This window comes from Panthera leo, chromosome B3 (genome assembly GCF_018350215.1).
Source record: "Panthera leo isolate Ple1 chromosome B3, P.leo_Ple1_pat1.1, whole genome shotgun sequence".
NCBI lineage: Eukaryota > Metazoa > Chordata > Mammalia > Carnivora > Felidae > Panthera > Panthera leo.
Window position 1 is genome coordinate 654828 of NC_056684.1, and position 25723 is coordinate 680550.

General features: G+C 60.7%; 1 protein-coding gene across 1 annotated transcript; it reads right to left on the bottom strand.

Annotated features, from left to right (window-relative positions):
• Positions 1–12328: 12328 nt before the first annotated feature.
• On the bottom strand, positions 12329–25617 carry CTSH (cathepsin H). The gene is made up of 12 exons (XM_042940775.1): positions 25478–25617; positions 22163–22194; positions 21476–21581; positions 20396–20466; positions 19789–19893; positions 18239–18325; positions 17525–17580; positions 16793–16874; positions 15984–16052; positions 14989–15095; positions 13421–13546; positions 12329–12691 (listed from the first exon to the last, which is right to left on the bottom strand). Exons 1-12 carry the CDS (start codon positions 25566–25568, stop codon positions 12616–12618), a joined length of 1008 nt encoding a protein of 335 aa, XP_042796709.1. The 5' UTR covers positions 25569–25617; the 3' UTR covers positions 12329–12615.
• Between the last annotated feature and the right edge of the window lie 106 nt (positions 25618–25723).

Here is a 25723-nt window from a genome sequence, read left to right on the forward strand (position 1 = left end):
AACTTTTTAAAAACATTTTGTTCTAATAGTTTTTTAAACCTAGGTCTTTGTTTCCAAACGTCTGTGCGCCCCCGCCGTGGAGACTTCTGGACCAGCTTCCCTCGCGAGGCAGTCTAGAATCCCTTAGTCTTAAGTGTGTTCCTTGAACTAGGAACTGAACCCACTGGCAGGACAGGAGCAGGCCTTGTCGCTTTCACTTCCTCTCCCTCGTTCCTGCCGTGACTTCGGTGTTCGGGACTCTTTATAAGTAGCGCATCACTTCTTAAAGGCAGCAGTTTCCAAGTCGTTGGTGAAACGGCAGGTTTTGGTCCTGCATTGGCACGGTCTTTGGACCTGACGGACGTGTGTGTGTAAGACCGCGCCCGTGGAGCGATGGGCTCCGGTCGTGTGCTGGCCCCGGGGCTGCGTCGTCTGGCTGTGACCGCGTCCCCGGCGCCCAGTGCAGCAGTATTGGCGGCACCTTGTTCACGGGTTCGCGCTTTGACTTGTATCTGTCTTCTCGTGGTGGGATTGCCCAGGTTTTGACATTGTTTCCTCAGAATGGAGAAACTTTGCTCCTTCTTACCACCCACCACCCCTCACCCCGTCTTTGCCTTTACGGAGCATGATTTTTGTGCAGCCCCGTCCTGCCGTGTCTCCTGGGCATTCGTTCATAATAGCTGCTCCCGTTTAGTGTCTGTTACAAACAGGAAGTGAAGGTTCTGCAGGGGAAGGAACTTGCCCAACACCCCCCACCCCCAGGCCACCCCCCACTCCCCCACCAGGCGTGCCTCTGTTGGCCGATGGCATCGGTTACCACATGCTCCCCACACACCGTGTGCCTTTCCCATGGGCCTCTTTGCCGTCGGTTACAGAGCGTGTTTTCCATGGTGTCCTGGCCTTAACCCGCCACCACCAGTCTCTGCCCCTGCACGGGTCCCTTCTCCTGCCGCTTCCTTCCTTAGCACTAGTGTTCTCCTGTTCGGTAGTGATTGAGTTTCTGACGTGCGGTCAGGTTGGGTTAAGGGCCAAGCTCTGGAGACAACCCCTTCCCTTGCCGTGCTCTGCTTCAGCCACTTCGAAAATTCTTCTGACCTTGCTGTGACGTTCGGCAGCTGAATAAAAGAGCGAGTGGAGAAGAGTATCACGGCAGATCAGCGGGTGTTGCAGTGCAGTAGCCGGCGATCTGAAATTGCTCTCGCCGCAGACCCCGCAGATCCCTAGAAACGCAAGGTGAAATAAAACCCTAAAAATCATAGGTGAGCACAAAAAGGAGAGACACAAAGCTGAGTGTCCCCAGAGTTTGCCCCCAGTGTAGTTCGCACAGAGAGACCACGTAGGAAATACCTTTAGTGATAGTTAGAGAAACAGTTGTGAACACGAGAAAAGGAACAAGGTAGACGTTTAAAGAGCCCAGTAGAAAGCGACACAGTTGGTGATGGAGGCGGCCTCCCGCTGGGGGTTCTTGGAAACCACCTCTGCTTGAGGGCCTGGGCCCAGCAGGCGGGGTGGGGGTGGGGGGGGCTCGAGGGGCCAGCCCCCTGAGGGGGACGGTCCGGTGGGTGCTTGGAAGCCCGAGTGAAGGCCTGCTCTTGTCCTGCAGGTGCTTGTCCGGGGCGGGGGGCGGGGTGGGCTTGACAGTCTTGGGCCGAGGAATGTGACTTGTAGTCTGGGTCTGCCAAGAATCAGGGCCCCGCGAGGTTATACCTTAAGGTTCTGGGAGGAGACATAACTGTTTCTTGAAAATAACACGCGCAATGCATCATTACCTGAGAGAATGAAGAAGAAAAAAAGCATCGTGGGGCGCCTGGGGTGGCTCAGTCGGTTGAGCATCCGACTTCGGTTCGGGTCATGATCTCACGGTTCGTGAGTTCGAGCCCTGCGTTGGTCTCACTGCTTTTGGCCTGTCAGCACAGAGCCTGCTTCGGATTCTCTCTGCCCCTCCCCCACGTGTGTGCTCCCAAAGATAAATGTTAAAAAAAAAAACAAAAAACATTGAGAAAACTCAGGGTATGAGCTCTTGGATTCAGTTTCCTTTTCACAAAGAACAAGCACCCTGAGGCCGACTCACAAGACTCCTGCAGACGTGGGAGCCACCAAGACACTTGAACTGTACCTTCAGAGAGAGAGGAGTTGCGATCTTCAGAGGGGGGTTTCGGTTGAGTCCAGCAGAGGACCTAAAGTAACTAGATGAGAGTTCGAGAACCGAGGCTTGCAATAGCTGAAGCAGGGGCTTAATTGGGGGGGGGGGGGGGGGGTGGTCTCGGACTGGACACAGGTGATGATGCCAAGCGAATTGGAAGTCGGCTTCAGATCCTGTCTCCTTCTCTTTGCCTGCCCCTCCCCGCCCCTCCCCCCCCCCGCTCTCAAAAATAAAGATTAAAGAAACAAAAATTTCAGACAAAACCAGAAAAATACATCAAAATTTACCAGCAACCCAAACAGGGGACAAAATTCCCATGTTTAGTACGGGAAGTGGGACTTGCGTGGAGCAGCGAAGGCCAGTGAAGGAGATGACAACGGGGGCGTCGCCACCACCACGCCGTCCTGTCCACACGTGAAATCCCATCCCGCGGCGACCAGGGCCTACAAGTTTTCCTGTTGTCAAGGAACAAGGCACACAGTGGAATGCAGACAGAAAATGGGTTAATTTTTTAAATGTAAGGGAGAATAAATAGTAAGGTATTTTCAGACCTTAATATAATTATAATATAATATAATTAATAATTGCAAATGGCTAAACACTTCTTAAAAGATCGTGGCAGTGGTTAAAGGAACAGACCTGACTCTGCTGTCACAAGGGATGCAGCTGACACGCTGGATGGCACTCGAGAAGGAGGTAGGTTGTGGGTTTCCCACCGTAGGTTGTGACGGGAGTGATGTCTCCTCGTGCCTCGGGCCTTGCTGGGCTCAGCTGGGGTCACTTGAGCCAGAGGGGAGATCACCCCATGGAAATTCAGGGGCCGGCCACCTCGGCAACGTGTTCGGGGGTGCGGTGGTGCGGGCCGTGTTGGAATGTCACGGTCAAGGTGAAGGCCAGCTCACACCTTACTTGCACCTTGCACTGCCCACCGAGGCGCCTGGTGCAGGAGGCGCTGGCCGCGGGCCTGTGTGTTTGGAGCCCTGGACCGCCTCTGAAGGTCCTGTGCTCACGCGGTTAGGGACCAACCCAGAAACACGGGTGCCCCTCTTGTTCTCGTGGAGGGTTCCAGAAGGCTTGCTTATGTGGAGTATATGTACTGCTATCTACCATCTTGGAAATTAAGTTGAGAACTTCAAAAATTACTCATGAGAAAACATTGTTACCATATTTCTAAGTAATTATTCTCCAAAAGAAACGTGAGAACAATGGCGTTGTTTTACAGTTTTGCAAATAAGAGACAACCCGTTCTCAGACGTCCTGCATTCGGTCTGTGTGCCTTGTTCTGCTTGAGCTCCATGAAGAAAATCCAATCTCACACAGCAAAGGGAGTGTTTTAATAGTTGTTTCAGAGAATTGTGGATATTTTCTGAGACGATACCAAGCTCGACAGGTGGTTGTTTTTGTTTGTAATCGGCCATTTGCATTTCTTTTCTATTTTATTACTGAAGCATAGCTAACATGCAGTGTCCTGTTCAGGCGTCGGGCACAGCAGTCTGGCGGGGCCCAGCGGTGCTTTCCTCCCCTTACACTTACCGTGTAACTGGAAGTTTGTGCCTCTTACTCCCCTCCGCCTGCTTCGTCTGTCTCCAGCACACCCCCCATCTCTGGCGACCAACCCGTTCCTCCTCTGTATTTAAGAATCTGTTCGCTCACTTCTTTTGTTCTTTAGATTCCTATACGTGAAATTATAGTATTTGTCTCTCTGTCTGATTTCACTTGGCCTGATTCCCTCCAGGTCCATCCATGTCACAAATGACGAGATTTCATTCTTTTCGATGGTATATATATATACACATACGGAGTAGATTATTACTCAACCATCGAAAAGAATGAAATATATATATATATATATATATATATATATATATATATATATATGTATATAGCACATGTTCTTGGTCCATTCATCTGTCCACAGACACTGTCTCTCTCCGTACCTTGGCTGTTGTTAATAATGCTGCAATAAACACAAGGGTGCGTATATCTTTTCTAATTAGTGTCTTCATTTTATTTGGGTAAATACACAGTAGTGGGATTACTGGATGATAGGATGTTTCTATTTTTAATTACTTTTTGAAGTTTATTTGTTTTGAGGGAGAGCGCGCGAGTGAAGGAGGGGCAGAGAGAAAGGGAGAGAAAGAATCCCAAGCAGGCTGCACGCTTTTAGTGCCCGAGCCCGATGCGGGACTTGAACCCACCAACTGAGATCATAACCTGAGCTGAGACCAAGAGTCAGATGCTCAACCGGCAGAGCCACCTAGGCACCGCTCCTTTTTCACTTTTCGAGGACCCTCCACCCTGTTCTCCAGGGTGGCTGGCCAGCCTGCGTTCCCACCAACAGCGCATGAACGTTCCCCTTTCTCCACAGCCTCGCCAACGCTTACTTCTTGTGGTGTTGATTTTAGCCGTTCTGACAGGTGTGAGGTGGTATCTCGTGGTTCTGATTTGCGCTTCCCTGATGACGAGCGAGGTCGAGCGCCTTTTCACGTGTCTGTTGGCATCTGGATGTCTTTGGAGAAATGTGTATTCGGGTCTTCTGCCCGGTTTTTAAACGTATCGCGTTTTTGGTGTTGAGTTGTACGAGTTCTGAATAGATTCTGGATATTAACCTCTGGTAAGTCATTGGTAAATACCTTCTACTTGTAGGTTGCCTTTTCGTTTTATTGATGGCTCCCCTCCCTGTGCAAAAGCCGTTTACTTTGATGCAGTCCCAGTAATTTATTTTTGCTTTTCTGAGGAGACGTACTTACAAATATGTCGCTAAGGCCGACGTCCAAGAGACGACCGCCAGTGTTCTCTTAGGATTTTTATGGTTTCAGGACTCCCGTGTAGGTCTTCAGTCCGTCTTGAATCTTTTTTTGTGTAAGAAAGTGATCTTGTTTTGCTTGTTTTTTGCATGTGGCTGTCCAGTTTTCCCAGCACCATTTCTTGAAGAGACTGTCTGTTCCCCACTGGATGTTCCTTCCTGCTGTGTCATAGAGTAATTGACTATGAATGTGGGTTTGTTTCTGGGCCGGCGCCCTGTTCGGTTCTGCTGATGTGCGTGTCTTTTTGTGCCGGAACCATACTGTCTGGATCGCTACAGCTTGGTCCACCTTGGAGTCCGGGCTGGTGACACCTCTCGTCTCGTTCTTTCTTGGGACTGCTTTGGCTATTTTGAGGTCTTTTGTGGTTCCGTACACACTTTATGATTATTTATTCTAGGTCTGTGAAAAGAAGCAGTGGTACTTTTCTAAAGGTTAATTTCAAAGTGGAATGTGAAACTATATAAGATTTTTTTTTTACTTTTACTACATTAAAACCCTTTAGTCTTTGTTTCTTGTTTTTGATTTGATTTGATTTTTTAATTTTTTTTAATGTTTATTTATTTTTGACAGAGAGAGACAGAGCATGAGCAGGGGAGGGGCAGAGAGAGAGGGAGACACAGAATCAGAAGCAGGCTCCAGGCTCCAAGCTATCAGCACAGAGCCCAACGCGGGGCTCGAACTCACGGACCACAAGATCGTGACCTGAGCCGAAGTCGGATGCTCAACCGACTGAGCCACCCAGGCGCCCCTCTTGTTTTTGATTTTAAATCCTTTCGTCTTTGAACGGATACTGCGCTCCTGCATAGTTTTTTTTTATCAGTGGGCACCAGTCGTTTGGAAAGCATTGTTTCGCTGAGTTTACGCAAGTTTTCCCGATGTTAAGCAGCTCTTTCCACAACGTGGAGGTGAGTTATGTAGATGCTCCTCTGAATAGGCCCGGAGCGAAGGTGTTTGCGTCTGTGGAGGTGGCAGGGGGCTCCCCTGACAGACGAGGCTCCCCCGTGCCGTCCCGGCCACGTGGAGACGGAGCGTGGTGCCCCGGCCACTGTCCCAGCGAAGGTCCTCGCGGCCCTCGAGCCTTCCCAGCCGAGCTGTCCCTTGCACCCGCTCCTGCCCGAATTGCAGGTTGTGAGCGGAGGACAGGTTCGCAAAAGACTCCCGCCACTCCGTGCCGGCGTGGTGTGCGAGGGCGGGTGCCCTGGGCACCTGGCTACTTGCTGCCGCGGGTCGTGGCGTGTCTGCCCCCTGCTGAGACCGCATTCCCGGGTGTCGTCTGGCCACCCGGTGACCGGCCTGGGCCCCTCCCGTCATCGAGGGGACACCAGTCTGTCCGTGCTGGATACCGAGACCTGGGCTGGCCTTCCCTGCCGCCCTTTTGCCAGCGTGTGGCCGGTGGACTCAGAGACCTGGGTCTCCTGTCCCCGCGTTAAGCGCCGCGTGCTCGCAGCCTGCCCGGGCCTGGGTCTCCGCCGTGGGAGCCAAGGGGCCTCTCACACCACGTGCCCGGTGTCTGCACCCCCCATTCCCGCAGCCCTGGGTCCTGCCGATCCGGGGAACTTTATCCAGAGCGTGTGACGCGTGAGCGCCCGCGCTGTGGGAGGCTGGAGCTGGGCAGGTGCGTGGCTCCCCTTGGTGAAGTCTCTGAGCAGGCGTGGGACTGTTCGTGCCTCGAGGCTGACCCACGGCAGTGACCTTTCTGTCCGGATCTGAACCGTGGGCTCGGCGAAAGGGGGGCCCAGTGACAGCAAAGAAGCCCTCAGGCCCGTCAACGGGGAGTCGGTGTAGGCCGGGCTCCTGGGCCCAGGCTGAGAAATGAGCTCGCTTACTGGGTGTTGGTTGATTTCAGAACGTCTGTGGCAGGCCGCTGCGTGCCAGGCGTTAGGCAGGGGTTGTGGACACAAATGCAGGTGTGGCCCCTTCGACGGAAACCGGAGGCGGGTGGCAGAGACAGGCTGCCCGGGGGACATCCCCACCCTAGTCTAAAGCACAGCGGTGTCTGAGTTAGCACGCACAGCACAGGCTCCGGAGCAGGAGGGAGCGCAGGCATCTGGGGTCCCAGAACCCGGCGGGCGCGGAGAGGACCGAGGGGCCCGGCTGGGAGGGGAGTGCGGGACCTTGTGTTCTGTTCATTCCAGGAGCTGGGGAGGACCGGGCGACTTAGGTGAGCGGAGGCAGGGAGGGCGCATGATCGGACTCGTACCCTGAGCAGTTTCCTCTGCCTGCAGGGTGAGCAGTGGGCCTGGAGGAGGGGTGGTGGTTGAAGGGGCGTATGGGGAGGGGCGTGGGGGGTCCAGCAGTGGCACGTGTCAGCTTGGGGAAGAGGGAGGGGAGGGGTGTGTGCTGGTCCGGAGGTGTGGGTGTGGGACAGGGGCATCGGTGCGGGGTAACGGGGGTCCAGACCCTTGTCAGCCGAGGTCGTGGCGCCCTCTGCTGGAAGGGGCCTCAGAGGCCCAGGGGGACTGGCCGGCGGGGCTCCATGAGGTCCGCTGTGGCTCCCGTGTGGCTCCCCTGGCCGACCGCGGTCTCAGGAAGGGGCGTAGGGGCACGCCCTGGGCCACGAGGCCTGGAGAGCTGGGCTCGGCCCTTCCCCGGCCGCGGCTTCACCCCTGTGACCCTCAGTCTCCCCCTCGGAGGAGCGAGGGCCGCAGGAGGAGTGTCACACAGGGACGGTCGTCACGGGCTGTCGACATGTGTAATGTGATGAGACAACAGCTCTGGAAGGTTCTGTCCTCCTCTCCCGCCGAGCCGGCCGGGAGCAGGCGGGCAGTTGCACTTAGCCAGAAGGAGGTGTCTGCCCCTCTGCACCCCCCCCCCCACCTCCCCCCGTGTGCGGCAGGAGGCGTCCCCCAGACGCCTGCGTGTTCCCGGCGCCCACTCGGACCGGCAGGGCCTTCGGGGGCAGGTCCTGTGTCCTGTGACCCATGTGGGAGTCTAGGGGCTCCGCGCGCAGGGGGCGGGCGGGTAGCGGGCGGCAGCCACGGAGAGAGCGAGCCCGCAAGTCTGTCAGCTCCTCTTCCTCGCGCCCGCTCCAGTTACTGCCAGTGGTGGCGCAGGTCCTTCCAGAACTTTCCTGCGGGCGCTGCCGCTGGAGTCCCACTGGGGCCGGGCAGGGGAGAGCCCGGAGCCGGAGCACAGCCAGCGCGTGGGCGCGAGCACGGACGGGTGCTGTGGCGCGGGCGCGCCCAGTTGTGTGCAGGGCAGGGACCCGCGCCCCCGGGTCCCGGCGCCTCCGGGACGGTGGGGGTGGGGCGGCTGCGGAAACGAAACCAGAGTCAAGCGGCCCTTGTGCGTGTGGCTCTGTGGCCCGTCTGCATCGTGACCCCGAGGATGCTGGCAGAGTGAGAAAAACAGGAACCCAGGCACCTGGATGGCTCGGTTGGCAGAGCGTGCGGCTCTCGACCTCGGGTTGTGAGGTGACAAAAAATAAAATCTTAAGAGGGAAAAGGGAATTGAAAATGAGAAAGAAGATGTGAGACATGGGGCGGATGGTTTCAGGAGAGCGGATCAGCTTTGCAAGGCAGCCCTGAGCGGGCGGGCGTGGGCGCCGGGGGACAAGCCTCCGAGGGTGCGAGGGAAGGAGGGAAGCCCCTGGGGGAGGCTGGCCCGTGTCGCCAGCGTGGGGCCTGCTGTCCCAGTGGTCGCTCCCGCCTCTACTCCCACGAGGGAGGGGCGTTTTCCCGAGACCAGCCTCCGGGCCATCCAAGAATTCCAGAGGTCCGTCCTCCCTCCGAGGCCGGACTGCCGGGCCCCAAAGTCAGCGTGTGCGCTGACGGGTTGTGGCGACCACAGGTCCCCGCGGAGCACGGGGCCGGGCCCACTCTGGGGACGCCTGCCTGCACAGGGCCACGCCTGCACCCCAACTTGCCTGAATGGCTCCTTCTCGGCCACCATGTATGTGTTCAGCCCTCATCAGTCTTTCCTGGTGTGGGGACTGTCCCGGGAGCCCTTAGACTTTGAACTTGGGTCAGCTGCCAGCACCTCTTCCCTTCCGCTGGGGGGGGTCCCCTGCTTTCCCCTGTGAGCCTGCCTCAGGGCCACCCGGGCCACCTCAATGGCCATCCCTGCCTCCGTCCTCTGGCCCACCGTCACCTGGCGAGGCCCTCCGAGGCCCACACACGGCAAGGCTCGTCTACCCGCGGCCCCGGCGCAGAAAGCGTGGGAGGCTGCCCCAGGGCCTTTCCCCGACTGTCCGCCGTCTGTCTGTTCTTTGTCCCCAGACCCGCCGTAAGTTCTCCACTTCTTCAAAACACGCCAGGGACTGGGCAAAATAGGCACCGGCTAACGTTCCCTCCCAGCCACGCCCCGGTGGCAGCCAGGGACCCAGCAGGGGAAGGACACGCGGGTCCAGAACCGCAGACAAGGGGAGGAGCCGGGTCGGTGGTGCCCGCGACCGACTGACCGTCCGGCCCTGAGGGCACATTCCATCGCTCCGGATTCCTCCCCAAGGTTGGGAGATTCCCGAGGATGGTCTGCGGAGGCGGGGGAGGGGGGGCACCGAGAGCTGGCGTGACAGCCGCGCTGTGTCGCCTCCTGACTCTGTCATTTGGGGCGTGTTGCTCAACCAGGCGGCTCCTCAGTTTCCTCCTCTGAAAATGGGGTCATAACCGCGTCCAGCTCACGGGGTGCCTTTCGTTGGGAGGGGCAGTCTGGCCGGTGACAGTGGCAGCAGAGCGTGCCGGGGCGTCGAGCTAAGCTGCCCGTCCCCGGAAGGGAGCCCCCCACCCTTGGCGCGGCCCTCAGGGCCCCGCGGGGGCTATAGGGGCAGGGTCCCTCGTCCTCCCACCGGACGTGCGGGGCCAGGGGCCCCACCAGGACTCGCCCGCGGTAGTGGACTCCCTCCCTGCCGGTCCCCCTCGGTGGCCGTTCCCCAGGGGCCCCTGGCCCTCTGGCCCTGAGCTGCTCCATCAGTCCCTGCGACAGACAGACGCAGCCTCCAGCCGAAACTCGTGGGGGCACTTACACCCCTGCTGCCCCAGTAGGCCTTGGGAGCTCGGCCTCGCCTGCCGCCCTCGTGGCGCGGCTGTGAGCGTCGGGCCACGAGTGTGGCGCGGCTCCGTCCGGCGCGGCACACAGCTGTAGGCGTCCCTTCCCGCCCGAGGCGTCAGGTAAACAGAGGCCGGGCTGGAATTCGGGGCACTCGCAAAGCATGGGGACTCAGACGGGGTCTCCCCGATCACACGCTCGGCAAGCCAGACCCGCCCGCCCGTTGTCCGGGGAATGCCGCAACTTCAGCACTAAACATCCCCGGTCTCGGGAGGAGCCCGAGTGCCGGGCGGGGCAGGGCAAGCCCGGCCCGAGTTCTTCGGTGGCAGGCGGGAAGCTGCTCGTACTTCTGTGTGCACGCACGTTTGTGACACTTCACGGAACAGGAGCCTGCCCTTTCCTGCCCACGCACACCGCATCTGAGCAGGGGAGAGGCTTGACGTTTTCAGGTTTGGGGGCTGCCGAAGGGCTTCATGCCTGTCCCCCCAGAAGGGTGGCTTGCGTGCGTGGACGCTGCTCTCCGGAGGCGGCTGGACCCAGAGGAGGGGCACCCCCCACCCCGCACTCTGGAGGAGGGGTGTCCTCGCCCAGGAGCCCCAGCGCTCGTGCAGGTGGCGCCTGGCCTGAAGGGGACGTTCCTGGGCTGGCGGGTGCGGCCCTTCCCACGGCGCCCGGCGGGCAGAGTGGGCGCATCAGCCTGGTTCCTCTCCCGCGACCACCCGCCGGGACCACGGGCCCCCAGCCTCCGCTTCCTCTGCGGACGTCGCGGCGACCCCCGCGCCTTCCAACACGCCTCTCCCTTAACTGTCCTTTAGCGAGGCCCACTCGTCCCTCAGAGCTCAGCTCCGACGGCCTCCGCCTGCGGGGCCCCGTCTCCTGGGCACAGAGCCCGGTGGCGTCCCGCACGAACCCGCAAGGGGCTCGCCCTGGACTTTTTTTTTTTTTTTTAGGTACAACTCACATACCGTAAACTTCCCACTTTCAAAGTGTGCCACGCAGGGGCGCCTGGCGGGCTCAGTGGGTTAAGCGTCCGACTCTTGATTTCAGCTCGGGTCGTGATCTCACGGTTTGTGAGTTTGAGCCCCGCATCGGGCTCTGCGCGACAGTGTGGAGCCTGCGTGGGATTCTCTCTCCCTCTCTCTGCCCCTCCCCTGCCTGTGCTCTGTCTCAAAAATAAACGTTTAAAAAAAGGCTTATCAAAAAAGACTACGTTCTGGGTGAAGATTTAGGTTAAATTGTTTTTCCAGCTGGGTGTCCGGTCTAGCACCTTTTATCGAGTGGCAAAGACTAACGTGTCCATATGCTACTCACGGACCGGATTCTCCTTCTGGAGACTCTGGGTGGTAGATCTGTTTGTTCTTGGCTGGTGCACCTTCCAGTGTTGACATGCATTCCCTTCACTCATTCATAAAATCTTAGCACATCTCGGCCTTGTTTCCCTTCAGGTAAACAGAAAACTGTCAAGCAGTTTTACTGAGAGTTGAGTTGGAAACGTACCAAATCCGTGTTTTTATTCTGGGCAAGAGTTCGCTCATTTATGTTGATGGAGAAGGTGGTTACTGCTCAGTTTACCCAAGCCCTGCTTTTGCTTCTAATAATTTTGTCATTTTCTTGTATCTAGAACCTCTGTTACTTTTTTTTAATCTTTATTTTTGAGAGGGAGAGAGGGAGACACGGAATCCGAAGCGGGCTCCAGGCTCCGAGCCGTCGGCACGGAGCCGGACGCGGGGCTCGAACCCACAAACCCTGACCTCATGACCTGAGCCGACGCCGGATGCTTAACCCACTGAGCCACCCAGGTGCCCCCATACTGGTATCTTCTAAATAAGCCTTGTTGTCAACCCCCCCCCCCCCACTTCCCCCCAAATATCCTCAAGCCTTTAGCTCTCCAGGAGGCCCAAATGACACGAAAGGCTTCACGGTAAGGAAACCATAAACTGCAGGACAGAGAGCAGAGCCCCGGCTCCTCCCGTGGACCCGGCTCCCTGAGGCCAAGGGCCACAGCAGCGAGTCCGTGGCCGCCTTCTGAACGGAGACCAGGAGCTCTCAACGGGGAAGGGGTGGTGTGGGGCTGGCAGGAGCGTCAGGCAGGTTGAGGGGCAGGGCTGGGGGTGGGGGGGTGGGACAGTCCTGGGGGGAGGCCAGTGGCTGGGGAGGGAGGCCACTGAGAGGGACAGACTTCCGGGCCAACGCCGGGGATCCGAGTGCCGACTCTGCCAAGCCCGGCATGTTTTCGCACCTCCCTGCCGGGGACAACCTGTCTCAAAGCCAGCCTGTGACGGTGACACCAGTGCCCTCACCGTCCTCCCGGCCAGGCAGCCCCTCGGGGCCTCCCTCTGGGGGGACGTGTCCCTGGAGGACAGACCGGGGCCGCTCCGTGTGTGGCCCCAGCACACAGCACAAGCCCGCACGGGGAGGCTTCGCCAAGTGTTTATTGAACAAAGACCTCAGGGAAGACCGTCACGGGCGCTCTCCACACGTGAGAAGCGGCCCTGTGGGAGATAAAGAATGTTCGCGGCCACATGGGTTGGAGTTCGTTACAGGCACAGGGCTGGTGGCCACCTTTACGTCAGAGGACATGGGTGGGACTCCTCTTCCTCAGGCCTGCAGGCAGGGCCCGGGGGGGAGGCCCCAGGCGGTGTCCCTGCCACCTCGCCCAGGGCAGGACTCCCTCCGTCTGTCCGTCCGTCCGTCCGTCCAGGCTCACACCAGCGGGATAGGGTAGGAGGCACAGGCCGCCAGCCCACACATGTTCTTTCCGCGCTCGATGAGGAAGTACCTGGGCAGACAGGGTGGGCGGGGGCCTGGCTGGAGCTTCCTCACCACAGACCTTTCTGGAAGGTTTTACCGCTCACCAAGATCTGGCTCCGGGGGTGAGGGCGTCTGAATTTACTCATAAAACAGGAGCTCTGGGCTTACTTTATCGTCAGAAAACCTGACCTGACTTTGCGAAGACCTTTTCCTTGTCTCTCTTCGGCTGACATATTGTGTCCACACCCCACCTTCCCCAGAATTTTCCGGGGCTCCTTCTCAGCCCTGACCTAGGCCCTCACATAGTTATGTATGGTCTCTGTCCCCGCCCCACCCTGCCCTAGGACGCAGACTCTGGTGGGGGACAGGACAGAGTCCCCTCAGGGCATGTACCCGGGGCACCTGGTGCCAGCCCCTGGCTGCAACGGTCAGGGATAAGCTCGTTGCCTTGGTAACCTGCCCTCCCAGCCCGGTTCCCTCCCAGCAGGGCTCTATGCTGGGTCTGGTTCCGGCCACAGATCCCCCTGAGACAATGTTCCCGTTCCTGACACACGACTGTTAAGATCTGGGGCTCGGGGCAGGCGGGGGCTGCCAGGGACGTCTCCGGGGTGCGTGGGTCACAGTCTCAGGCCCCTCCCCGGGGGCCCGCACGGGGTCTCGGCCAACTGGCCCCTGCTCAGAAGCCACACACCCGACGGGGCGGTGACCCCTCCAGGGCCCCCAGACCCGAGCAACCACGCCCTTCCCAGCTGCTTACCCTTTCATCCCCCACCGGGGACCCCAAGAGTTTTTCACGATCCAGTAGGGAATCCCATCTTTTTCTCCATACCCAACGGCCAGTACTGCGTGGTTTACTTTATCTGGAGTTTTATGACAGGAAGTGCTGGAGAACGAAAATAAAAAAGGCGTGAACACACAGGAAGGACGAAAGCATCCGACGGCTCAGCCCCCGTCCCGCGGCGGTCCTTGGAGGCTCCAAAGCAGTGTTTCTCAATGCGGGCACCGGAGCCACGTAAGGAGAACTAACTGCGCTCACGGTGCGAGACACGTAGTCCCTCCAGTCCTCTCGGTTCCGTTCACACAAAGGAGCGCACGAGGGGTGCTGGCCCAGCTACAGGCCCGGACGCTCTCTGACGCCCAGTTCACAGCAAGGAGAGATCACCCTCCAGCTGCACCTGCCGTTTCTACTGCACCTGTGCACTTGCCTTCCCTGCGCCCCTCCCATACCCGCGCACCTGTGCGCCCGCGCCCCTCCCGCACCCGTGCACCTGTGCACCTCCCATACCCGCGCACGCAACAGTATCTGGGGTGTTGCTTTGTTGCCACTGAATTTATTTTTAAGACTACCTGTACTTGGGGCAAACGCACAGGTTTTCCGTGGACAACGGGGAACCAGTTTCCACAAGGAAATCCTAAGAAACTCAAGAGGACAAGAGGCGGTGCTGACTCGTCACTGGGCTGACGCCTGACTGGGTTCCTGCTCTGGGACAGGCCAGGGCGGGTGGCGGTGCACCTGCAGGGCCCGCAGCTCTGCTCCCGTCCCAGGGAAGCTTCGCTTGGCAGGAGGCCCCTGCCGGATGGCGACCCAGGGCTGAGGAGCCCGAGAAAGGCAGGCCTGCAGCCACAAGCCCTCAGTGTGGCTGGGGTGGGGCGCGAGGGCCGAATGGGGACCCCGCGGCAGATGAGCTCAGAGAAAGAAGGGCCAGATCGCCGGGGTCCCCCAGCCCAGCCGACCCTGGACCATGGAGGGGTACACCGAGGAGGCGGAGGCTGGCGTGGCCGGAGAGCGGCCCCCCGGTGGGGCACAAGGACGCGTGGGTCAGAGCACGTTTCTGGGCAGCGTTATGAGGGTGGGGAGGAGACGTGTCGGATCTGAGGTCCCCACGGGCCACCCGCTTGAGCTGGCCGGACGGCCGTGGGTCCTGTGGGTCTGCTCATGACGTGGGACAGGCGGGTGGCCAGAGGCCAGGGTGAGGTGAGCCCCGTCCCAGAAACGCTCGGTTTTCTGAAGAGCGGTATAGGGAGACTCCCGGCGCGGGGTCCCGAGAGCGGCCGCTGTCTCCTCCCTCTCTCGCAGCTTCCCACCCTGAACGCGGGTGTTTTCGGCCGCGGGCGATTCTTCCACCGACACAGAGCAAGCACTGTCGCCGAGCGGCCCGGTCTGTCCTCCTCCCCGCTCCTCGCCACGCCAGACTCCACGCCCGGAGCCGCGGGGCCCGAGTGGGCCGCGGGAAACGCCAAGCCCGCGGCGCCCTCAAGCAACGGCCTGGCCAGGAGTCGGGGACGCCCGCCCGGCCCCGGCCCTGTGGCTGCGGGCCCGCTCACCTGGAGTAGACGCCCTTTCTGTACATCATGAAGTCGCTGGTGACCTCGAAGGCAAAGCTCACGGGGTTGTACAGGGCCACCGCCTCCACCATCGCCTCCTCGTCATTCTGTGGACACACAGTCTCTGTCACCTCTGACCCTGTTCAAAACGTGCTCCTTCGTCCCAGGGTAGGGACGGAGGCTGGGGGCTGGGTGGGTGCACGAGGAAGGAAGAGAAGACTGCGTTGGGCCAAAAAGCCACTAAGGGGCAGAGGCTGCACCCTCCGCCCAGCAGACGGTGGGGGGTTTGCCTGAATGGCCCGGTTCCTGCCCTTTTTTATTTGGCTTACAGGCCGCTCCCCTGAAACCTCGGCTCCCCTGTGACCCTCCTTCCCTTTGCTGGGCCGGTCTGCTGGCGATCTCCCTTCCTAAGAAGGAAACCCTCAGGGTGGGGGCCATGGGTGCAGGTGGGCCGGCTCGTTCCGTCACTGCGGTCCCCCCACAGTCCCTCCATGACGCCCCCTCCCCTGCCCTCGGGACCCCTGCCCTCACAAAGCTGGCAAAATCAACCACCTCTCCCTCTGCCTGCGTCCTGGCGTGAAGCCAGCCGCGGGCACTTCACGTTGTGGGCTTGTTTGTTACGGCAGCATAACCTGGCTTATCCTGACTGAAGCACATTCATACTCGGCGAATCTGCATTCAGTCTCCCGTGCACACGCTGATGGCACTCACGCACGCACACCCCGTGTTGCGGGATGGGAGTCGCTGCCTGCAACTTACGGAGGAGGACGCGGAGACAAGGCTGGAGCCCTGCACAGACCCAGGTCAGAGCCCCCGCGCCTGATGCTAGTCCCACGCTCTGCCCCTCCCGCCTCCCTCCCACCCTCTGCCGCCGCGGTGACTGGGCACAACGATAAGACCTTCTAGGCAAAGTGCTAGGAGAGGAGGCTGCGCGCCGTGCCCCGGCCCCCTCGTGAGAACACAGTCCCCGTCGGAGGGAAGGGTCCGGTACTCACGATTGTGATGTTGGCTACGTCCTTCACGAAGGCAATGGCCTTGCTGGGCTGGAATTTGCAGTCCCCGTCCTGTTCAGGCAAACGGTGTGGGACAGGGGTGAGGGAGGCTCGGCCCCAGGCTGGGACTTCAGGCCTCCCCCGAGCCGGCTGATGACGTCTGCGGGGCCAACGCCCCGTGTGCCGGGGCCGGGTGATGGGGTCACTTAAAAGGGAGTCAGAGGCGTCCTTGTTCTCAAGGAGCTCACAGGGGCGGGACGGCCCGGCACTGGCTTCGGCAGAGGTGGGCTCACGGGCACTCGGCGGGACGGAGGTGAGCGCGAGCCCGCCTGGCCGGGGAAGGGAGGGAAGACTCAGCGGGTGGACTGAAGGAGCGGCTGTGTGACCTCCGATGGCTGGAAGGCGGACTCGAGTGAGGGTCTAGGGTGGGGACGGTCCCCAGACAGCCCACCGGTGGCCGGCAGGTTTTCAGGGGGCTGGTGCCGCTCACCGGTGAGGGGACACCGGTGGCAGGCGGGGCCACACACAGGTCTGGGGGAAGGACAGGGCTGTGGACAGGGAGGACGTGGCCCGGTGACCCGTGGCGTGTTCAGCAGGCCTTGGGAAAGAGGGTGCGGGTGCTGGAGGGCGTGCTCTGGCACCGATAGCAGACGGGGGGAGCAGCCGAGGCTGGCGCCGGGGCGGGGGGTGGGGGGGACCCGGAGCGGCGGGAGGGCGGTGCTGCAGCCTGGAGGGGAGGAGGAGGCGCTCCCCGAGGCTGAGGGGTCGGCGCCGCGCAGCCCAGGCCACGAGGCCGTGCCACCCAGGGTTACCTGGCCCTTGTAGGGGTAGGTGTCTTCACCCATGATGCCTTTGTTGTACCGGATGTACTCGAACGCCTGGCTGGGGAGGCCCCTGTGAGAAGCACGAGCGGAGGTGTCTACCTGAACCGGCCCCGCCACCGGCGGCCCCTGCGGGCGCTGGACCTCGACCGGGGCAGGGCCCAGCCGCAGGGGAGCTCTCTGGGCGCGGGAGGGGCTGGCAGGGCCGCCCCAGCTCCCTGGCCCCGGGACAGACCCCCGGAGTCCGAGGACGGTCAAACACGTGTCAGGGGCACAGAGAGCCCTTGGGGGTCTCAGGGACCCCGGGCCCAGGCCCTTCTGCCAGGAAGAGCAAGCAGTCCCACCGGACGGCAGAAGGGACCCGCCCACGGCCTGCTCTGGCCGCCGCCGTGCCCGCTGGGCCCCCGAGCGCAAGGCGCTTTGCAACCATGACCGCCCAGCTCCTCCCGTGAACCCCGTGTGGCCCACACTGTTATCTCTTGGGGCTCAAAGACGCTGAACAAGCTCCCAGGGACCCCTCAGCCACAGCCATGGAAAGAGGGCGGATGGTGGAACCAGACAGGCCTGGGCTCGGATCCCAGCTCTGCCGAATTCCGGCTAAGGGACCTTGGGTGTATGACCGTCCCCTCCATGAAGCCGGGACGACTCTGCTCCCACCGCCGACCCAACAGAAGCGGTCGTGGGAAACGAGGGGGGCTCTGGGCCCCCCGGGCAGGGACGCACCCTTGGCAGCCATGATTGTTGAAGTTCTGGGCACAGTCGACCAGCTGCTGTTCCGCCTGCGGGAAGGGGCGAGCGCGGTGAGCGAGCGCGGTGAGCGAGGGCTGGCGCACACCCCTGTGGCCTCATCGGCGCTGTGTCAAGGCCGGTTACAAGCACCCAGGGTGGGGACAGCAGGAGTGCGGGGGCAGGCCAGGGCCGGCGGGCGAGGGCAGGTGGCTGCTGGGCGCTGCCCGTAGGTGTGCGCGGCGAGGCCCGTGTGCCCACGGTGGCAGGCCTCACGGGAGACCCTGCTCCGCCCTCCGGGCCCTGCCCCTCGCCCCGCTTGCCCTGGGGTCACGGGGTCAGCAGCCGCACACACAGGCCCCGCTCTTCCCTCCCGCTGACAGCCGCGGCAGTCGGGAGGGCATGGCTCCTAGAGGTGCCCCACCCCGCAGGCGCTGCTTTCCGAAGTCCCCTCAGGCCGCCAAGACCAGCGCCACCTGGGCGCCACCCGGAACGGGCCCTTGGCTGTGTCCTGGGGAAACCTCATTCCTTTCCGGCAAAATGTGCACGGAGACTCCCAGGCCGGACGTCCACAAGGCTGGGGGCCCGGTGCCAGCTGGGGCGGCATCGCCACCGAGCCCCGAAGGAGCCTGAAGGCCCACCTGGCCCTCCTGCCAGGCCCTGGGGCCAAGCCACGACCTCCGTGGGTGGCCCCAGGGGCGGGCTGCTTACCAAGGACAGCAGTTTCCCGGTTTTGATGGCGATGGCAGACTCCAGGGCCCCCGTGGTGGAGAAGGTCCAGCAACTGCCACAGCCGCCCTAGAGAGGCCGGGGCGGGGATCAGTCACGGGGACCCCAGGAGGCAGGCTCCCGCGCCCTCGGGCCCTCGCGGGGTCCCTCCTGTTACAGGTGGGGTGCCCGAGGCCTGCAGAGGAGCAGGAGCGGCTGCCAGCCACGAGTGCCTCCTAGCCCCGGCCCCTCGCTGACCAGGCCCCACGGCCCCGCGAGGGCCGGAGCCCCCGTCTCTGGATTTCCTCCTCCTTCTGAATCTTACGCTCCTCCTCCGTTCCCCACAGTTTCCCAGCAGGACTCGCCCAAGTCTCGTTTCCAGAACCTTCTCTGTCACCTCTCCACCTCCAACCTCACCCCACCCACTGTCCTCACAAGCAAGCTAACAACTCCCCAAACCCTGTGTCGGCCCTGACCTCCATCGGGGCCCAGATGGTCCCGCCCCACCTCGCCCACCTGCCACAGTCACGGCCCTCCTCGGGGCGCCACGCGGGTCAGGCGCCACAGCTTGGCTGCCTGTGTGTCACCGCCGTGCCAGCCGGGGGTCACCTCCGTCCCGTCAACTGTAAAACGGGGCCGGTGCGCCTGCCTCCCGGGGCTGTGAGCGGCACAGACACGGTCCTGTGGCTCAGGCCTCATGCCTCTTCCTCCCTGACTGGTCGGCCCCTGAACACCCCTCTCATCACCCCTCACCGCCCAGGGGTCAGTTCTCCGGCCTTGCCGTCCCGCAGAGGGCCTTCCTGCTGGCCTCTTCCTCCCTCCGTTCGGGGAGGACCCCGTCCGGTCAAGAAGACCTTGTCATGGACAAGGAGAAAATGTTTCTCAGCGAGAGTCTCAACGGAAGGCCAGTGTTCCTCGGGGGGTGGGGACTTCCCCTCATACTCTCTGGAGGTGAGGGGATGGTGTCGTTCTGGAGAAGGCCACCAAAGGCCACTGCACTGTGACTTCTGGAGGAGGGACATCGTGGGCAGAGGGGACAGCAGGGGGCAGGGGCAGACTCCCCGGAACACGGCCGGCTGCCTCACAGCTTTGTGAGGGCAGGAGGCCAGGCCACTGCAGGGGGCGGCCGGCCAGAGTGTGCCTGGTGGGCGGGCTGCACGCCGCGAGCTGACCGCTTGCAGCCACCCAGCGGGAGAGGCTGGCCAGGCCTCGCTGGGCGGATGGAGGGTGGGAAGAAACGACACGGGGTGGCAGGAACGGGGTCCTGGGGTCCCATCTCCGAAGGGCGCAGAGAATACGATGTTCAGAGGGACTTTGTAGGAGACCTGGGACGCATGGGGAACCCTGGGTGTGGGGGGCACAGCTGAGCTTCAGTCTAACAAGGAGGGACTTTGTCTCCCTCCAGAGCAGCCCCCAGCATCACCTCACAGCCTCCCAGAGGCGGGGGGATGGGGACAGACACAGATCTGGGGACACCTGCCATGCTCTGGGTTCTTCTGGGAATATTGTCTGCGAAAGTGGCGATTTGGGGGGGGGGGGGGTGCCGCGCATACCTGATTTTTCACCGGCGAGACATACTTCCCCTTTGTGCGCCAGTCCACAAACGGTGGGTAGGGACCAGTGCCCCGCAGGTAGTTACCTCTGGTGGCTGAGCAGTTCTGCAACAGCCAAACACAATGTTTTCAGGGGAAAAGCGTGCAGTTAAACAAAATCACCGAGAGAGGAGAAAGAACCATCCCGCCCCCAGCGACTGGGTCCGAACGCTAACAGACGCGTGCCTTTCAGAGCCCCGGCCGGAGAACCAGGTTCGGCAAATAAAAATGCAGTTCCTGCAGTTAAATTTGAACCTGACGTGAACGATGAATAACTCTGTTATTCAGCTTAAGTACGCCCTGTGCACGTTTATGACATATTTACACCAAAAAGTCACGTGCTGTTTGCATGAAATTGAGTTTTAGCTGCGCATCTGTATTTTCTGGGGCAACCCTAAGTCTGGGGTCCACAAGGCTGAGGCCACAGGTGTGGACGGAGGAACTGCTCCGAGCGGCCTCTCTGACTCCCCAAGAACCCCGGTGAGGGGGTGGGGCGGGCTCTGCTGGGAAAGGAGGGCAAAGGTCTGGGCGGAAGGAGTCCGATCTGGTGACAACACACAACACCTACCTGAGGCTCCGACCAAAGATACTTGTGTTTTATTTCGGCAAAGCTCATGTCCGAAAACTGGTTCAGTCCCACTGAAAAAGAGAAGGAAAAACAAAAAACCCAAAGAAAGAGGGGCTCCTAAGTCACTAAGACACAGAAAAAACAAAGAGACCCACGTCAACCTGCGTCCCAAGTCTGCAGCAGCCGGTGCCCTCACGTGTTCTGAACGTGACGTGACCTAACACGCCAAGGTCAGGCGTGCCTGTGCCTCCGAACCGCCCGGGGAGCGTCTCAGCTGTGCGCGCGTGGGCTGCGTGGCAGGGATGTGGGTGCGGTTATTGGGGGGGGGGCCTGGGCACCCGGCGCCTGACACCCGGCCAGGAGAGCCCGATGGCCATCCAGGTGAAGAGCCTTCCACCGGCCGTCACCGCCGCACGGGGCGGGGAGCACTCCCATCCCCCCCACAGCCCAGTGAAGCATCAGAGGCGTCGACGAGCTCCCCCTCGTGTGACAGCACACGTGTGACAGCTCCCCCTCGTGTGACAGCTCCCCCTGTCCCCCTGTGTGACAGCACAGCCAGTGTGGGCAGAAACGAGAGCCATGCACGGCTTTCCCGTATTACGCCTGCCGCCCACGCTACGGTCAGCTGGCCCTGCCGTGGTTTCTGAGGCCCTGGATACACCGTGTGCACGTGCTTCTCGTGACGCCACCCCGGAGGGAAGGCGGATGTCCCTAGAGGCTGCTCCTGAGTGCAGAGCACCGCAGGGGGGGGCTGCTGGCCAGCACTCCAAGGGCAGGGCTCGGCATCGGGACGGACCCTTGGCGGGCAGGAGCGGGCAAGAGAGGGCAGGGCTCCTACACGGTCTCCTATAGACCTCACGACCGGCGGAGGGGCCCGGTACCGTCCCGCATCCCAGAGACTCTCGGAGCCCAGCAGAGCCGGAATCCGGGGTCCGCTAAGTACGGCTGCAGAGCCGGGCTCGGGACGTGCCCGCACCCTAACTCCCGGTGCGCCTTCCACCCTCGGGCGCCCCTAGCGCGCGTGTGTCCGGCCCTGAGACGCGGCCCCGGGAGCCTGGCGGGAAGGCGGCCCCGCGGTACTTTTAAAGGTGTGGTTCCCAGCGTTGTGGGCACTTATCCTCCTCCAGTTGCCGACAAAGGTCTGCAGCCTGCGCTGGTACTCCTCTGAGCTGTATCTCTTTTGGTGCTAAAACAAAACACATCAGGCGTAAGTCACGGAGACGAGCGGCGGCTCGCCAGAAGGAGACGGTTCGTTTCCTAAGAGGAGGGCTGGAGCTCTCCTTTCCGCCTCGACCCTCGAGGGAGCCGTGCCAGTGGGCGGGCACCGCTGAGGCGTCTGCTGAGGAAGTCAGGAGGTGGCCAAGCGCGGCCCTGCCTCCGGGGGCCTGTGGCCCGAGCGAAGGCGAGGGGCCGGGTCCCGGAGGCCCCGGGAGACACGGGCCACGTGCAGGTCCTCCGCGGACGCACAGCCACTGCCGGGTCGGGTGTCTGTCACACATCACCGTCTCTCGGAAGCACCTGCACTCGTGTCCTCCAAACTGCCCTGCAGCCGGCAGGCATCGCACGGCGACTGGGACGGAACACACGCCTCGGAGGTGAACGCGCTCGCGTCGCTGAATCTTTCCCGCTTTGGCCAGCTCCCTGTCCGGAAGGCCCCAGGGGCAGGGGGCTGGAAAATCCCTCCCCGTCGCCTCAGATCGGGCACAGCAGGGCGTGAGAACAGGCAACAGAGAGGGGAAGAGCGGCGGAGAGAAGTTGGGCACTGACCTGGACCATCCATGACTTAAAGTGAACTTTCTCTGTAGAAAGGAAAAAAAAAAAAACCAGATTAGGCCCCGGGTTCCTGGCCTTGATGCTGGCCCGCAGCCAGGCAGGGCACTTTAGAACTGATTTGCATTTCAGGAAACTAGGCTAAATTCAAAGCACCGAAAATGGTGTTGTGTCGCACAGAATGCCAAAAAGCCCTCGAACTCTCACTGCTGCTGCGGCTGCGGGAGCGAAACGGCCGGTGGGTGTCCTCGGGCAGGCGCCCAGACGACAGACGGGGCCCCCGGTACTCTTTTACCCCGTGTGGGTGCCGGCTGTCCATCTGTGTTTATGTGGACCCCAAGGGTCAACAGATTTGTTCTTCAAGGGACAGATAAGAGATATCTCGGTCTCTGCAGTGTCCTGTGGTCTCCGTCACCGCCACCCCGCTCTGCCCCTGCCATGTGACCGCACTCCGGTAAAGCGCGAGTCACAAACGCTGCCCCGCAGTGTCCGTACGCGGGGCTTTGTGTTGTCTGCAATTTCGCGTTACATTTCAGTGGCCGCGAAGGACGCACTCCAGCTTATTGTAAATACTGGCATTTTAAAATGAGACGGCCACATCGTGCTCTCAGAGTTAGCCAGGGAATCCATGTGCAACACCGCGGTGGGAAAGTCGCCATCCGCAACAGAAGGGAGCGGGGCACGTGTTCACACTCGATGCCCGACCGTCCTTTCAGGCTACGAGGACGGAAAGTATGCATTTAAGTTATTTTTACTTCCTGTGACTCACACATCCCTGAACATTACACAAATGTATTCTGGATTGAATAATCATCATTAACACCCCAACTGATTAAACTATTTCAGGGGCGCCTGGGCGGCTCAGTCGGTTAAGCGTCCGACTTCGGCTCAGGTCGTGATCTCGTGGTCCACGAGTTCAAGCCCCGCGTCGGGCTCTGTGCCGACAGCTCAGAGCCCGGAGCCTGCTTCGGATTCTGTGTCTCCCTCTCTCTCTGCCCCTTCCCCGCTTGCATTCTCTCTCTCTCTCTCCAAAATAAATAAGCATTAAAAAAGATTTAAAAGTATTCCAAATATACGCTATGAAAAATAATCGTTAAACACGAAAAACAAACTTGTATCAGAAGTGTACCCCTCATGAGATAAACAGGACTTTACTAACAACACCCGCTCGTGGATTCATAGATTCATGAGTGAATATTTCCTATTTTTTTTGAACGGGTCAGCGTTAATTCTAGGAATAAATCAAAGGACTAAGAAATCCTGCTAAGTAAGCAGATCTTAACTGCCGATTGCTTCTGGGAATGGAAGGCAATTTTTAGAGCAAAGGCTCTCAATTCCTCTGTTCCTAATCACATGATGCTCTACAACCCCATCAGCTGATACCTCTGTGAGGCCCTCTCTTCCATCTCTGTTTCCTTGAAGAACCAGCAACAGCCTTGAAGAAGGATTTGTTACCATCTGTCTTTGCTGCCTCCGAGGTGTTTATGACCACAAGGCCCAGACTTAGGACGAGTGAGAGGCACTCTCTCCCGGAAGATCAGTGTTAGCAAAGAGGATGTTTGGAAGTAAAGGGGCTGGGTGCTGACCCCTTATCTGTGCCCAAGTCACTGGGAATTTCTCTGTGTTCCTCCAGGGACTGCCATCCCTCCCCGTCCCTCCCCACCCCTCACCCCCACCTTGAAATTCCCCCGGTTAAAGAGCACTGCTTCTCAGCATTCTGGCTTCCCTGTGTGGGTCACACGCCTATTCAGAAACCAAGCTGTTGCCACTTTCCCTGGGAAAGAAATGCCCGTTTCTCCAGTACAATCCGGTGAAAGGTTTCAGAGGGTTCCCAGTCCTGGTTTTAGGGCCCTGTGCAGCAGATGGCTTCAGAAGAAGACAGACCTCAACTCAGGACCAGGGTTTGAGGCCAGATGCAGTTTAGGACAACTGACTGGCCTCTTTGCCTCTGGGCGATTTCAAAATCAGCAAGTAGGTGTGACGAGCCTGGCCTGTTCCTCATTCGCTGGAGATCAGTGGGAGAAAAAGCCAGAGATGCTCTTGGGGCTGGGCCGGAAGGACCTGCTGGTGAGCCCAGAGTCCCAACCTCGGGACAGACCCATTTCAAACCCACTGTGACTTTTGGAGGGGGCATCTTTACGTCTGCCCTGTCTGGGAGACTGTGCACGGGACAGCAAACTATGGCAAGCCGGAAAATGTTTGTTTTACACTTTCGAAGCATTGAAAAACATATACAACATTTTGTAAGACCTGAGAATCATCTGAGTTCAAATTTCAGAGTCCAGAAATAAAGGTTTATGGGAACACAGCCCCGCTCACTCATGTACACACCGTCTACGGTTACCCTCACCAGCAGAGTTAAGTAGTCGCTACACGCGGTGTGACCCACAAAGCCTAAAATATTTCCTATCTGGCCCTTACAAGAAAGAGCTTGCGGGGCCCGGCTCTGGAGTTAGTACGGGTGCCTGTGCAACCGTCCACACAGCCACACAGCCGGGGCAGAGCACAGCCCTGGCCCCGGGGGAACTGGGTTCTCCTCGGCTTGGGGCTGACCTGCAGCTGGCCCCTTCGCCCCCACCCAGGTTTGCAAGACCGGGGGGCTTCCTAGCACAAATGTGTACAGAGGAACGGGGCAAGATTCTGAGCCAACAAGATTCAGCCTCCGTGATCTCTGTCCCGTCCCAAGGCTGTCCCTTGGCAATCCTCTGGGTGCAGGGCGAGTAGGGCGGCAGCAGGGAGGGCGGCAGGCTCGCAGGGAAGAGCCCTCAGCCTGGGGAGGTGCCCGGGGCCGCAGCAGCAGCAGAAGGGGTGCACGAACAGAGTGCCCCCGGCCTAAAGGGCAGCCCTGGGGCCTGACCGTCCACCAAAGCGCTTGGAGCAGCGCCCTCAGGCTTCAAGGGCTAGAATAGGTCGCTCCTGCAAAGCCCATTCTACAGAACTCTCAGGGCAACTGTGGAGACCCCCAGGAAGTTGCCAGAAAGGCTGGAAAGTCCCTGCTCATCCCCGCAGGGGCACAGCCAATCCTCTACGTCCCCCCACGGGACGTGGAGGCAGCGGCTTCTCCGGGGCTCCAGGCCCTGCAGGCGCCTGGGCCAGTGGGGCCTTGGACGCCCAGCCCACCCGCTCCTCCGGTCACGCAAGACGCCCTCTCAGCCTCCCCCTCCTCCCGGCCCCCTCCCCTAACGCAGCTCACCCCTCCCGGGTCCTGGGGCCGGGGAGAGGCCCTGCCTCACCGCCCCCAGCCAGGTGCTCCCCACCCCCGCCCGAGCCGGCCCGGCCTGGGCCCTCTCCCGCGGCGCCCCCTCCCCGTACCTAAGGAGCTCACGTAGAGGTCGGCGGCGCCGCAGGCCGGGGGTCCCAGGAGCCCCGCGCCCGCGCAGAGCAGCGACAACACGGCCCACATCGTAGCGGCTTGACCCGCGGACTGGCTCCGAGGGCCCGGGAGCGCGGCGGAGGCGGCTCCGGGGCGGGGGCGGGGGCACCGGGATGGGGCGGGGCTCCGGGGGCGGGGCGGGGCTCCAGGCGGGGGCACCGGGGGGCGGGGCTCCATGGGGGAGG

Coding starts and splice junctions, on each gene's coding strand:
- CTSH (XM_042940775.1), bottom strand. CDS start 25,568: ATGTGGGCCGTGTTGTCGCTGCTCTGCGCGGGCGCGGGGCTCCTGGGA. Junction 17,581..18,238: donor CCGGGAAACTGCTGTCCTTG/GTAAGCAGCCCG, acceptor CCCTTCCCGCAG/GCGGAACAGCAGCTGGTCGA. Junction 16,053..16,792: donor CCTACCCCTACAAGGGCCAG/GTAACCCTGGGT, acceptor TTGCCTGAACAG/GACGGGGACTGCAAATTCCA.